Source organism: Sus scrofa, chromosome 13, assembly GCF_054392235.1.
Source record: "Sus scrofa isolate SSC_HxYL_T2T_F1_AM1 chromosome 13, Sscrofa_HxYL_maternal_Yorkshire_Landrace_v2.0, whole genome shotgun sequence".
NCBI classification, from domain to species: domain Eukaryota; kingdom Metazoa; phylum Chordata; class Mammalia; order Artiodactyla; family Suidae; genus Sus; species Sus scrofa.
In genome coordinates this window covers 139,179,071-139,193,942 of record NC_139395.1, presented here as the reverse complement: position 1 = coordinate 139,193,942, position 14,872 = coordinate 139,179,071, and the positions used below count along the sequence as shown (strand labels likewise).

Sequence of the window (14,872 nt, the reverse complement as noted above, 5' to 3'; positions counted from 1 at the left end):
CCCTGCCTTGGCCACTCACTCTCTCTAACCAGCTTTTCACAAATGATTCTTTTCTGGCTTAATTGCTTTCTTTTACTGCTGATTACTTTTTAGTTAGAGTTACATTGTGCACCTGGTATTTTTTTTCCCTTTGAAACCCTAACTCTTCCTTCCTTTGTAAGTGTTCTTTTTAAATTTTATTTTGCTGAAATATTGTTGGTTTACAATGTTGTGTTACTTTCTTCTGTACAACAAAGTGATTCAGTTATCCAAACACACACATCCATTCATTTTTCAGATGCTTTTCCCACATAGATTATCGCAGAATATTGAGCAGAGTTCCTTGTGCACAGGTCATGGTGCCATAACCCTGAGGACCACCAGAAACCATCAGCAGATCACTTGACTTCACCCTTGATCTTGAAATGCACTATGGAGGGAGAAAAATGCAGGCATCCTGATCCTTATAAACATCCTTGTTTTGAGTTAAACCTGTAAGATCCCTTGCCACCCTCTCTCAAAGGGGGACACAGGTTTGAGGGTGTTAGCCTGCTGTGGCCTCCTTTGCTTGGCAAAGCAACAAAGCTGCTTTTTTTTTTTTTTGTCTTTTCTACGGCCGCACCCACAGCATATGGAGGGTCCCAGGCTAGGGACTGAACCCGCAACCTCATGGTTCCTAATCGGATTTGTTAACCACTGTGCCACAATGGGAACTCCTCCAAGACTTAATCTGATGCTGGTGTACAGAGGCCAGATTTGGGCTACATTCCTGACCTGCACCTCCCTACTTCCTCAACCTCATCTTCTATAGCTCTCCTCCTCCTCTTAGCAGCTTCCATCCAGCTTCCTTTCTCATCCTTAGCCACATCAGCCTCTTTCCTGCCTCTGGGCCTTTGTGCCTGCTATTCCCTTGGAATAGTCCCTCCCCTGGCTCTTCTTGACTGGCCCTTCTCCTTTTCTTCCAGCTTAGGCGCTAATGCTTATGTAGGTGTGAGATTGGCAGTAGCCATCCTAGCTAAGGCTGAAGGCAAGCATTGGTGACAGACTGAAAGAGAGAGGGAGAGGGAGGAAAGAAGGGACGGGGTGGGAGAGGGAGAGCAAAAGAGAGAAATAATATTTTTTGAACCCCTGGGTCCTGCAGTGCCCTCATCCATTTGAATTCCCAGTACACAAGGCAGTGACATTCCCCTTTTTGGGTTGGGTATCTACCACCTGCCACAGAAAATGCTGACTCACCCTCCATGTGTTCCTCACAGCCACACCTGTGTGTAGCAAGGGTGGAAAGTGGATGAGTCTCTTTTAGTATTGGGCGAAAGGTGTGTTTTCAGGATTCCCTTGCAAGCTCTCTCAAAAAAGGATTTGACTCCTTGGTGGAATTACCCAAGCCATTTCCAGCTCTCCAATAAATATCTCCCCTGGTACATTGCCCCACCCCATCTCTTTTCTCTCCTGTTTCTTTCATCTCATCCCATCTCTTGCCCTAAGGATATTCAAAACTCTTCTTTCCTGAAAAAGAAAGCTTCCCTCTATCCAGTTATCTTTTTAGGCTACATCCTCTCTCTCCCACCCTTCACCACCCTTCAGCATCAAACTGCTTGAAAGAGGAGATTACATGCACTGCTTCATTTCCTCTTCACCTTTCACTAGTCAACCCTGCCATCAGGCTTTTATACTCACCGTCTAGGGAAAATGCACCTGCCAGTGCTCACCATCACCTCCAAGTCAGGCAACTAGCCCATGGCCTTTCCTTGGTCCTCAGGCGTATTGCTCTTTCTGCAGCATTTAGCCCAACCGACCATGCCTTCCTCATCTCCCCTAGCTTCAGGGGTACCTAGCAGTTTTTCTATCTTCCCAGCCATTCCCTCTGGTTACTAGAATATTGGCAAAACCTCTGGGCGAGAATAAGGTGTCAATGTTTGGTTCAGGTGAAGCCACTCAATTGGTTGTTAGTGTTATCCCTTTAAAATTCCATCTGGGAGTTCCTGTCGTGGCTCAGCTGTTAGCAAACCCGACTAGCATCCACAAGGATTCAGGTTCAATCCCTGGCCTCACTCAGTGGCTTAAGGATCCTGCATTGCCATGAGTTGTGGCGTAGGTTGCAGACACAGCTCAGATCCTGCATTGCTGTGGCTCTGGCATAGGCTGGTGGCTACAGCTCTGACTGGACCCCTAGCCTGGGAATCTCCATATGTTGTGGTTTCGGCCCTATAAAGACAAAAAGACCAAAAAAAAAAAAATTCCATCTGAAAGGGCCCATCACATACATTGGTCAGAATAACCTAATGCTAGTAGATAAAAACTGGACTGTCTAGCCACCATTCTATAATGGGAACTGTTTATTCCTTTATTCCTCTTGGAAAATATCTATAAATATCCACTGGGTTTACCTGTCCAGGTACCCCTCCTCTATTCACACTATAAACCAGAGCTTTAACTTAAAGTCTTCAAATGGATTGGTTTGGAAGACCAATCCTGCATCATAAAATGAAGTATATATTGTACAATCATCAATCTTCTATATTGCTTAAGACCAGCTTCTGCTCACAGCTCATAAGTTCTGCCCATTTCCTTATGAGAAAATCATTTCTTGCTTTGTAAATGTCAGAATTTTAAGCATAAATAATGAAGAGATATAATTAAAGTGAAGTCTGTGTTAATTACCAATCCCTCCTTACCTGGGTATTGGGGGAAAACCAATGGCTGGTTTGTCTGTACAAAGTTCAGACACTTGACCCTAATTTAGCAATATTTTCTGAGCTCTACAAAGCAAAAAATGATTTTCTTATAAGGAAATGGGCAGAACTTATGAGCTGTGAGCAGAGGCTGGTCTCACTTTTTACTATGTAGAGCAATATAGAAGATTTTTGTTCTATTTTTTTTCTTTTTCTTTTTTTTTTTTGGTCTTTTTGGGGCCACACCCTCAGCATATAGAGGTTCTCAGGCTAGGGGTTGAATCAGAGCTGTAGCTGCTGGCCTACGACAGAGCCACAGCAACATGGGATCCAAGCCAAATCTGCGACCTACACCATAGCTCACGGCAACGCCAGATCCTTAATCCACTGAGCAAGGCCAGGGATCAAACGTGCATCCTCATGGGTGCTAGTCACGTTCATTTCTGCTGAGCCACGATGGGAACTCCTATTTTATCTCCATTTTCACTTTTTGATTAGGGAAACTTGTGTGGTTGTTGGGAAAGATAGACCCCACCACATGAACTTGGATGAAGTGGGCAATAATCACGACCACATTTCAGCGTTGAACTTTCTTTATAAGTAATGGTCTTCAGACATTTTTATTAATAAGCAGATATAAACTTGTCAAGAGCACCTTTCAGAGTCACAGTCCCAATTATTTTTGAGAGGTCAAGAGAAGGCAGAGAACACAATGGTGGTGGCCTGGCCTCAAAACAGTGAATCAAATTGCTGACCTTATGCCTTCCATCAAACATAACTAGTACCCCCCTGCTTCTGTCCTCTAAAGGATGAGAAGTCAGGGTACAAGACTTGACATTAAGATAGACCACACAGCACTTGCTTTGACAGCAGACAAGGCCCCCACCCACACCCATACTTGGACAATGGCGGCAATGTTCTCTGTGCCAAACCTCATCTCTGACCATCTTCTAGATCTTGAAGTGTCTGATTCTCCCAGGGCAAGGGCGGACCACTGGAACTGAGCCATCAGCAGCAGGAATGCTAGGCTGTGCCCCCTTGGGTGTTTTCCCCACGTGGAATGCTTCTCCGGAGGCTGACTCCACTGAGGCCACACCCGAGAAAGAGTGGCGCAGGTCGTAGTGTGATCGGTGCACTGGCGGGATGCCCGGAGGAACTGCCACCACCATGGGTCCCACCACCAGGGAAGCTGCGGGCACGTCAGCTAGAGGAGATGCAGTTGCAGCTGCATCCACCACAGGGGTGGCCCCCGCATCAGCACCGGCAGGTTGGGGCTGCAGGACCACAGGCTGGAGAGAGAGACAGAGGACCATTTTCATAGGTTACCTGCCTTTCTCCTCCTTCTAGGTGGAACCCCACCCAATTCTCTCACAGTCATAATTTTTATTTGCAAGATATCTAGCAAAAAAGAACTACCTAGATACAATGGATGGTCATCAGAGCTCTGGGGGAGGGTAAATGGCTAGTGGTCGCCCTTTTCTCACCAGTTGTTTTCGGGACAGGAGACCTATATTTACCCACTGTATGGCCAACTTTCCCCAGTAGCATCACCCTCTTTGTCAACTAACCTGCAGCCACAGGGAGCTTCCAGGCAGATATGGCTACCTGGTCTCTGCAACTCAGAAAACCACTCCCACCTCTCCCTGTTCCCACTCCCTAGACCCACACATAAAAACATGGTGTTGTGAGTTACATAGGGCATGGCTGAAACATCCTTCCCTTTGTTGATGGTTAAACATTTCCTGGCGCTATTTATATTGTGAGGCTCGAAGTACTGGCAGCAAGTGCCCTGTAATTACTAAGGCACCATAGACATGTCAAGGGGCTATTGTATTCTGAAGATAAGAGGGAAGACATCCAGGATGCCCTTACCTGGGTTTGGAACACCGTGCAGGTCACCGCAACATCTTCCTCATTAACCTTCGCTGTGACTGTCCCCTTACAGAAGCCATATTGCTGCTCACAGAAAGAGAGGAGTTATTAGAACTGGTTCAAAAAGTTGATTTCTCTTCCCATTTCAGTGATATTCCACCAAACCAAGGGGGAAAAAACCTTAAATTCTTAATTCTTTTTTTTAAAAAAATGCTTTCTCCTAAAGTTTATGGTTTCTGCTTATAGAGGATGTGTGTGCATGTGTGTTTGTATACATATATATAATTTATATAGAATGTAGAAAATACAGAAGTGTTTTGGGAGGGAGAGAAATCACCCATAATCTCAGAAATGGTGGTGACCCAGGAGAATTTCTGTTAACATCTACATATTTCTTTCTTATTTTAAAATGCTATTACATATCACTTAAAAATTGGGGTCTCTGTGACTATACCATTTTGTATACTGTGCTTTTCATGTACTATAATGATAATGTTCTTTTATATAATTCATTATTCTTTGAAAACATAGTTTTTGTGTCTATAATTTTCTATTTCCTGATATGCCATATTTTATCCAATGATTCCCTCCTGTTGGACATTTGGATCTTTCTGAGTCATTGTGTATCAGTCATAAATCAGCTTGTCAAACACAATGATTGCTTTAGGCTAAATCCCTGGCAGCAGACATTACTGGCTTAAGGACTTGAAAGATTTTATATCAGAGGTATATCTAGGAGAATATCTAGGAGTTCCCATTGTGGCTTAGTGGATTAAGGACCCAAGATTTTCTCTGTGAGGATGTGGGGTTGATCCCTGGCTTCGCTCAGTGGGTTAAGGATCAGCATTGCCTGGCCCACTCACCTTTTCCACCAGCAGGTTGCATTTGGTTGGGTCTATGACCTCTTTAGCCACACAGTCAGTGACAGCTACTGCAAACTCCACAGAGACAGAAGCTGAAAGAGGCTGATGAGAATAAATGAAAATTCATGAAGGAACATGGCTTGGCATGAAAGATTCAGGGAAGGAGAGGCCAGAGGGAAGTAGCAAGGTCCACTACCTTGCACAGTCCAGGGAGCAGCATTCATGTAAACCACATTAGATGGCCAAGAAACCTGCCCCCAAGTGGTTTACATGGCAGCACTGGATCTTGAAGGGCTGGGGTTGGGTCTTCCCTGAAGGAGATGCAGGTATTCACTGTCCATCATTCAGAGCAGAGGTGAGTGTTCAGGCAGGAAGCTTTAACCCAGTGGGCTGACCTTATACTGACCTGAGTGGGAACCCTGCCTCCTGCCAAACTTCCCTCTTGGGTCTGCACTTTGAGACCCCAGGTTCAGGTTACTCCAAGTTGGGGTGGGAAAGTAAAGAAATTAATCCTCTCCCATGTATTTTAGATAGCAGGATCGAATGAAAAATATAAACAAAAGCATAGAAGATACTTATGCTTTTTTACCTTATAGTTCTTAGAGCATATGGACATTTGCAGAAAGGAAATATCTGTTATTTGATATAGGTTTGGGTGGAGGTGTTCTGAGAATCACATATCCTGGCTAAGAGGATGACTGCCTACAGTGTATTTCCAAGTATGCCATGGCTATTAGTATCTAAAATACCAGCTTTTAAAAATACTGGAATTCTGTAAGCGTTCAAATGTGCTAACCCAACCCAGTACAATTAGTTGTTTGTTTGTTTGTTTGTTTCAGTGATTCAAATACATTTTAGGATTCTGCCATTACATGCCTATCAGTGAAAGCATGCTCAGGCCGTTGTAAGTATCGATTACAGGAGGGCTGCTGAGGTTCAATGGTGATGGATGATGGTGAGGTGGACACCCATGAATTTACCGTGATTGCTTTTGGATAAAGTGGGAACTTCTACCTGAGTCTCAACTAGAACCGAGGAACTGCGGACACACTGCATCTGGCTGCTTTCTGTAAAAGTGGCTCAGGTGGGGGAGACACTGAGGGTCCTCTGGGTTCTCTGGACCCTCAGAACCCTTTCTATCCCTTTTCTCACGCCATCCTCCCTGCCCTGCACCTGCTCCTTCCCTCACCTCGGCGTCACCTCGTCCACTCCCGAAGTGCCGCCAAACTGCCCAATCTGTCAGCAGGGTCTAAGTCTTACCACAAGTTGAGCCCGAGAAATTTCCACAAGCTGCAAATAGGAGCCGTTGCTCTGGGCGTTGAAGGCAGCCAGCGCCGATTCTGCAGCGTGCACCACCCGGCTGTCATTAAGCGGGGCCAGCAGGGGGCAGTTTGGACACACCTTGTGAACATCCTCAGCTGAGTCTAAGCACAGAGAAAAGACATCAGCCTGGCTCCGGACTGTAATCCTCCGTGGCAATTGCCACCCGCACCTCCCACCCCCACCCACCGCCGCTTATTTGGCAGGGCTAAAATAGGCTCCACATGGCTGCAGGAGGACTCTCTGCTTCTTATTGAACCTTCCAGCCTCCTGTCATGCTGGCATTTTTGCAGAAGCCCCTCTGACCACCTCTCACCAAGGGGCAATTTTCACCTCCAATGAGAAGAGCTCCTTAAAACACATTTTTTTTTGGTTTGTTTGTTTGTTTGGGGTTGTTGTTATTGTTGTTTGGTTGGCATTTGACCATGGCATGCAGCGGCTTGATGTGGGATCTCAATTCCCAGACCAGGGATTGAACCTTAGCTCCAGCGGTGAAAGCACGTAGTCCTAACCACTCACCGGGGAACTCCCAAAACTCAGTTTTAAAATCCCAAACCCAGGAAACTTGGCTTCTCCTTCTCATCACCCATGGAGGGGCTAGAACTACTTCCACTGAAAACAATTCAGGCTCCTGCCTCACTCTCTCTCTACAGAGTAAACATAAGAAGAATCATAACATCCCTACCTGGACTGGAATCACATTTTGCAAATAACACGGAGAACTGGCCGTCCTGTTTCAGCACGTGGAAATCGCAGTCTCCTTCCACCGCCTGGAGAAATAAATCCACAGTAAGGGCTTAGGAGGAGGGCTGACTTTTCACTTCTCACAGCAGGGGCTTGAGGCTGAGGGGTGGGGGAGAGGACGGAACTCTCAGGCATGGATGTCTAAGTGAGCCTCACAAAATATTCCTTCGCTGGGTGATACTGAAACACTATACTCTGATTTCAGGGCGAGCTACAACAAAAAAGGTGAGCCGTTGTAAAAACTAGCCCCAGAGAAGATAGTGTCAAGCGGCAATTTTAGAAAATGCACGCTTGGCTAGCCACAATCGCAGGCTGGGAAGCTGGATGAAAGGAGCCTGCTCTTTGCAGAACCACCATAAACCTGACTGGGGCGCCCCCTGTAATCACCCTAAGAGAGGCACTCACATGCTCTGTCAGCTGCCTCACGCTGCAGTTTGCCAGGGGAGTGGGGTCCAGGACATGGCAGGTGGTTTCCAGCGTGTCTATTTCAATGTCAAATACCTCTCCCGCGGGCCGCTGTGGAGACAGAATGAAGAGGTGAGCAGCCTGGGTTTGAACACACCTCCTCCTGGAGAGGTGAGAAAGAAGGGGGGCGTGGGCTTGGACAGGTTGATGGAACCACCGTCATCACTCTGAGCTGTATTTGGAAGCTAAAAGCAAGTGTTGACACTTAAATTGAATTTTGAAAATTTCACCCCTCAAGCAGTACTTGGAAAAAGTCAGCTTCGGATCTTTCTCAGTCAAGCAGCAGAGTAAGGTGGGGTAGGATAGTCACTGCTTCTCCTGTATCTTCTCCATTTTCCCTCTACTTTTTCCTTCCTTCCTTCTCAACATCTGCTTCCCTTCCTTCTCCATTCTTTTCCTTCCTAAAGGAAAAGTTGTCGGCGACTTTTTGTCTTTTGGCCAGTAAAGGCCGGAGTGCATAGTTGCTGCTCCCTACCGCCCCCTGCTGGTTATGCGAGGGACGCATGAGCCCCCCTCCAATGAGCCGTGTGTCAGTCACCAGCACAGAGGGAAGGAGGAGTTGGGGAGGCGGTGGTAAGGGGAGCTTGTGTGACTCCTTGGAGTTGTTTCATCAATTCACAGATTTCTGTATCCCTTCTTCAAAGCCCGGAAAATCCAGAAGGTACAAGTATACCTTTTTTTTTTTTCCTTTCAGCACAGCTCTGCTTACCTCTCATTTCTGTTCTGCCTGTTTCGCTAGTACCTGAAGCCTCAGAATCTCCTTTTCTGGAGGAAGCTGTGTTTTATGATGTGTAGATGTGCCCAAATTCACCTCCTGAAAACACTCAGAGCTACAGTGAATAGGAGCCGGGTGCTCCTGGGTTTCTCAAGCCCTGTGGTTAGTGAAAACCACAGCATTGTTCTTTCTTTCCCTCAAAGATGCACATTGTGTTTTATTTCCTGTAAATTGATCAGTGCTTCCTCTCAGCCACCGTTGTACTTCAGTGTGGTTGCAGAACTCCTAAAATCCACCTGGGACGATCCTGATCTCAAATATTTTTGTCCCACTGTGAGATCATATGCCAGTGAGTCAGTCTAGACATCTGAAGTTGACCTTATTTTCCTTCCCAGATTGTAAATCTCTTACGGGCACTAACTGCGTCTTTCTTACCATTGTATTGGCTTAATCATTAAAATGCCAATATCTGATTGCTTTTAATATACAAAAAGGGCTATTTTATATGGTTCAACTCCCTAGCTCCCGTAACACCTGACACTGGTTCTTGCCTGCGGAAGACTTGTAAGCAATATTGGCTGAAAGAATTGTTCTTCATCAGCTATAAAATCTAATTTCAAAATAGGCAGTAGAGAGATGCCTTTTCCCCCACCTCTCCAAATTGCCCAGCTGGCCCCCATGGCACTTTCCCAAGCCTAACTGTCACTGTGACCAGTTTCAGGCTGCACTAGCTTCTTGTTTAGCATGTGAGCAGGTAAAGCCACTCATGCCAAGATGTATTTGTGGATGTGGGTATCTTTCCTTGGGAGGCAGCTTGCTTAGAAGAAGGAATGCAGGTCTGGAATTGATGCTTACTAATTATATGACCTCAGGTTTAAAAAAAAATGCCCTAATAGGTCAGATCCTTGGTTTCTCTTATGTAAGACAGGGACAATATCCCCACAGGACTTCGGGGGTCAGGATGCAAGGGATTAAGGAGATGATAAATGTGGAAGGGCCTGGCACATGGTAGGCACTTATCAAATGCACATATCATGCACTCTTAGACTTTATCCAGAGAAACAAAAGTGAAGAAAGAGAAGTGATTTCCAGTTGGTGGTAGTTCACCAACTAGAATCCAGGCTCTGGTCCTAGTTTTTCTAGAAAGCCACACTTTCTACCTGTGATCTTCAAAATATCATTTGAAGACTTCGAGGACCTCTGCCCTCATCCAGCACCCTCCTGGAGACTCACAGTACAGAACATCTCTTCTCTTCCCTCCAGCTGCCCTCTCCCTCTCTCCCGGGAGGAATCGGAGCATTTAGGCACTGCAGTTTCTTTTGTGCTGGGAGGTGGGCTCTTTGAGGCACCCAGCTGAGCCCTACGCCCTCCCATAGCAGGTTCACTTACCCTTGGCCACACTTTCACGCTGTCAACCTGGTTCAAGGTGTGCTTGTAGCCCCGAGGAAGGTGCTTATTGATGTAGTCCACGGCCGCCAGGGCTGCTTGCTCTGTTTCTACGTCATCACAGGCCGGTTCCCTGTAACCCAGAATCGGGCCATGGGGGACAGCACGGCAGCCCCAGAGCTGAGCAAGGCAAAAGAACAGGATGAGGACCTTCATGGCTGCCTCAGAGACGTCCTGGCAGGTAGGCAGGCAAATGGCTGGAGGCTTCAGGATCAACCCAGATGCTCTGCTGGGAAAGGTAGCGTGGTGGAGGGTCCAAAGGCATCATTTATCTGTTGGAGCCTGTGGAAGACTTGCGTAAGGATGTCGGATGATTTCTGATCTGGTTCCAAAAAAAAAAGCCTCCTGCAAACATCAGTCCTGGAAAAGCAAACAGGTTAGGACATCACTGGCCCCCAAGAAATCTGCCAAAGTCAATGCTCTTTGGGGGCAGGCAGGGGCAGTTTGGGTTGGGCTAGGGAGATGCTCCAGAGTCGGCTTGGAACATGGTAACAGCAGCAGAGAGGAGGCAGCTGAGGGAATGGGGCGAGCACCCAGGGAGGAGGGGCCACACCACTGGCCCTGGAGTGCTGCGGATTTGGCGGCCAAGGGAGTCCCCTCTACTGTGAGCCGAGCACGCCGTGGGATCTGTGCGGGGATAGTGGGGTATTCAGAAATGTGATAAAATCCTCTAATGTCAGGGACAATATCTCCTCCTGGAGGGAGAACAAGGCCCACAGACATAGCAAAGGTACCAACGAGCTAGTGTGAGGAGGGAGAGCTATAGGAGATGCCAAGATCTTGGATAAGATCCTTGGAGAGAAGAGGAAAAGAGGGAGGAGAATTCTGCCTTGAGTGGGGAATGGCGAGCGGAGGGTTTCCTGCAGCAGGGCCTGGAGGGCTAAGGGCAGCAGAGCCTCTCCACTCCCTCGATCCCTTCTCTCCAGTCCTGGCTGCCAGCACCCTGCACAGATGCACTCTGACCCAGGTCTCCTGGGTGGCTACAGTTGGCACCAGCATGTCCCCAGTGATCCCATGTCCCCATGGCCCATTCCCCCAGCCAGTGGACTAATGCAGCAGATAGGGGAGACCTGGCCTAACAGCCACTCACTTGGCAGAGCTCGGGGTGTGAGTCCTGCGCTACAGGCTGAAACTCTGGCAGGGGTTGGGAAGACCCTAAGAACACAGATGCCTCCTCAAGGCCCTTCGGAGCCTTAGCAGAATTAGAATAAGTCATGGTGCCCAGAGCACAAGGTCACAGTATTGGCTCAGGCATGGCCTTTCAAGTGGCCTTTGACAATCCCAGGTGTGACCTCCAAGGAGGGGTGGCCAGGATAGCGAGAGGTTTGGAAAATATCATCCAAGGACCTTGCTTGGTGTTGCCTGGAGCAAAGAAGCCCTATCGTGGAGATCAACACGCTTTCCAAATATTTTGAGGTTATCATTGCGTAGGGGTAGATTTGTTCCGTTGTTTGCTATTGCTTCAGAGAACAAAGCTTTGTTTAAAATGTGGGGGCTTCCTACAGGGAAGCTTAATATTATTGACTTGCTGGGGGGAGGGAGGGAGGTAAGCAAGGGGGCCTGTGTTGCGCAGAGAAGGTAGTTATAGGCATTGTTTTTCCTTTTGCTCCCAGAAGTACAGAATCTTAATGCCAGAGGCTCAGAAGGTGTGGTCAGGACTCCGGGTTCCCTGAGAGGGGGTCCCAGCTCTTGGAACACAAAATCAGCTGGGGTCACCAAGCAGCACGATCCTCAGAACCAGGGGACTTTCCATTGGCCTTATGCCTTATTTCCTTCAGGGCCTTGACTCGTGAACAACTTTTTTGTGGATGCCCTGCTTTTCTTTTAAATAATCTTTTAGTATGCAAAATGTGGTCTTCACTAAATTTTGGAAAACACAAAACAATATATGCAGTGAGTACATATTTGATATGTCGTCAGCTCGGGTGTATACAGCACAGCTTTATTTTCCAGAGCGCAATTGCATTTCTGACCCTGAGGCCTCTCTTGTGAAGATGTAATCTAGCCACTTCTGGGTAACCTGATTTCCCACGTGCTTGGGTGGAAACCCGGGCCGATTTAGGTTTGCCCTTGTGCTTCTTCTCCCCAATGGGGTTAGAAGAAACATGAAGTGGGGAGCAAGAGACTTCTGCAAATACTGCTTTAGTCTGGGTCAGAGAGGGGTGTCCACTTTGCCTTGGCACCTTCTGCCAGGTAACCTGTCTCATGTAGTCCCCGGGCAGATCAGCCCTTGAGCCAATGTCCTGCTTGCCTTCATCTAATCCATAGCAAGAGAGTCCTCCTGCATCCTATGATCAGGAGTCCCCTTATCTCAGCTGTGGGACCCTTTCTAGACCACAGGCCTTTCCTCAGCTATGTGCTACACCTTTCTTTTTCTCTTTTGGCCATCCCTGTGGCATATGGCGTTCCCGGGCTAGGGATCCTTAACCCACTGCTCAGGGCCAGGGATCAAACCCGAATCCCTGCTGCTGCAGAGACACCGTTGATCCTGTTGCACCACCACGGGAACTCCCCTACCCCCTTCCTTAAGCTTGGTAAAACTTGGCTGCTGAGCCCTCTCGGGCTGTGGGGGCTTCCTGAAGCTGCCATTAAGCTCATCTACTTAGGCACTGCCATCACAGCCCCTCCATTGTTCTAGCGCCACCCTGCTACTCAGGGGGGCATCTCCCCATGATGTGATGTCTCCCCATGCTACCCAGGTGCCCCTTCCCCTCCCCCCACCCCGAAGTGAGGTTCTGTCTCCTCTGCTGTGGGATTCCCACACTATTCTGGGGTGGTTCTATTGCCATCCTAGGCCTGGGGAGGGGGGGAAGAAAAAAAAAGCGTTCTGTCTGATCATCCTTTCTGATCATTTCTTTCTTTTACTTAGAGCATTTCTTTTGGTATCTGTTCTTGGATCTTTCCTGGGTGACAATCTCTAAAGCACTTGGTGTTGTCCTGTTTTGCTGATGCTAGAAGAACAAAGCATGCAGTTAAGAGCAATTTATATATCACCTATCATCCTACCACATATAAACAGGGAAACCAAACTCATTCGCAGTCTCATTACCCAGAGATAAACAGTGTTAATGTTTTGGAAGCATTTCCATGGGTTTTTTTTTCTACACAAAGACTTATTTTAATATAACTTAGTATAATATAGTCATACTCATGTATAATTTTGTATTTTTTTTCACTTAACATTATAACTTGAATATTTTCCCATGTCCTTAAATAGACTTAAAAAACATGTTTCTGGAGTTCCTGTCATGGTTCATTGGAAAAGAACCTGACTAGTATCCATGAGGATGCAGGTTCGCTCCCTGGCCCTGTTCTGTGGTTAAGGATCTGGCACTACTGAGAGCTGCAATGTAGGTCGCAGATGTGGCTTAGATCCCGAGTTGCTATGGCTGTGGTGTAGGCCAGCAGCTGCAGCTCCAATTCAAGCACATGGGAAGTGCCATATGCCTCAGGTGCAGCCCTAAAAAAAAAAAAAAAAATGCTTATGATGACTACCTATGATTCTGCTGTGTGTATCATAATTTATTCAACTATTCTCTTATTGTTGGGCAATTAACTTGTTCTCACTCCAGCCTCTCATATGCAAACTTGTAATACATTTTTTTTTTTTGGCCACACCCAAGACATATGGAAGGGACTGAACCCATATCGTAGCAGTGACCCAAGCCACTGCAGTGACACCGCTAGGTCCTTAACGTACTGTGCCACAAGAGAACTCCTGCAATACATTTTCTATTCAGGAATCTTTGGTTCTCTAGTTACATTTTCAGGATCGAGTCTTTTTTTTTTTTTTTTTTTTGTCTTTTTGCCATTTCTTGGGCCGCTCCTGTGGCATATGGAGGTTCCTAGGCTAGGGGTCTAATCGGAGCTGTAGCTGCCAGCCTATGCCAGAGCCACAGCAATGTGGGATCTGAGCTGCGTCTGCGACCTAAACCACAGCTCATAGCAATGCCGGATCCTTAACCCACTGATCAAACCCGCCACCTCATGGTTCCTAGTCGGATTGTTAACCACTGCACCACGACGGGAACTCCAGTATCAAGTCTTATTAGTGAAATTATTGGTTCATATGATGTGAACATTTTATTTTATTATTTTATTTTATTTTTCTCTTTTTTTATTACTCAATTTATCACATCTGTGTTTGTATAATGATCATCACAATCCAATTTCACAGGATTTGATGAGGACATTTTAAAAACTTTTAATTTCTCTGGCCAAATTGCCTATCAGAAAGGATACATGAATTTCTACCCCTGCCATTTAATTGGAGTGTTTTGCCTGGTCAGCTGTTTTCTCTTTTCCTCTGCTGCTTCCATGCTGACTTTGGTGGAAACTGAGATATGGGAAAATCATCAGAACTCCTTTTTAATATATTTTACGAATATCTTTGGTTTGATCTCAACTATTCCATATGTTTAATTTGCAAACTAATATAGGTTTGGTATCAAGCTGAATAAAATAGTCTCATTTTTCAGTTGGAGAAAGAAAGGTTTCCATTTACTTACTGACAATGAAGAAAAAAGATGATCTTTCAGTATGTTTTCCAAGAAAGCCGTAGCAAAGGATGCCCAAGGAAGGTTCAGGATATTTCACCATGTCTGATGACACCACTTTCAGACTTTGAAAGATTTTCTCACGCTGAACGCACATACCTATGAGTGATGTTGAGTCAATTTCATCCACTCAGCTCCAACTTCTTTGCATACCAATAGAAGATAAGGATTTATTCCTTTTTCTGGTCTGTAGTTCCTGTCATTATCTTAATGACTTATCTGTGCATTTTTCTTTGAGGC

General features: G+C 46.4%; 1 protein-coding gene across 1 annotated transcript; it reads right to left on the bottom strand.

The window, feature by feature from the left end:
* Window positions 1–3,226: 3,226 nt before the first annotated feature.
* Window positions 3,227–10,405, bottom strand: AHSG (alpha 2-HS glycoprotein). The gene is made up of 7 exons (NM_001444826.1): window positions 10,020–10,405; window positions 7,856–7,966; window positions 7,392–7,476; window positions 6,647–6,810; window positions 5,387–5,488; window positions 4,524–4,607; window positions 3,227–3,940 (listed from the first exon to the last, which is right to left on the bottom strand). The coding sequence occupies exons 1-7, from the start codon at window positions 10,230–10,232 to the stop codon at window positions 3,602–3,604; spliced, it is 1,098 nt and encodes a 365-aa protein (NP_001431755.1). The 5' UTR covers window positions 10,233–10,405; the 3' UTR covers window positions 3,227–3,601.
* Between the last annotated feature and the right edge of the window lie 4,467 nt (window positions 10,406–14,872).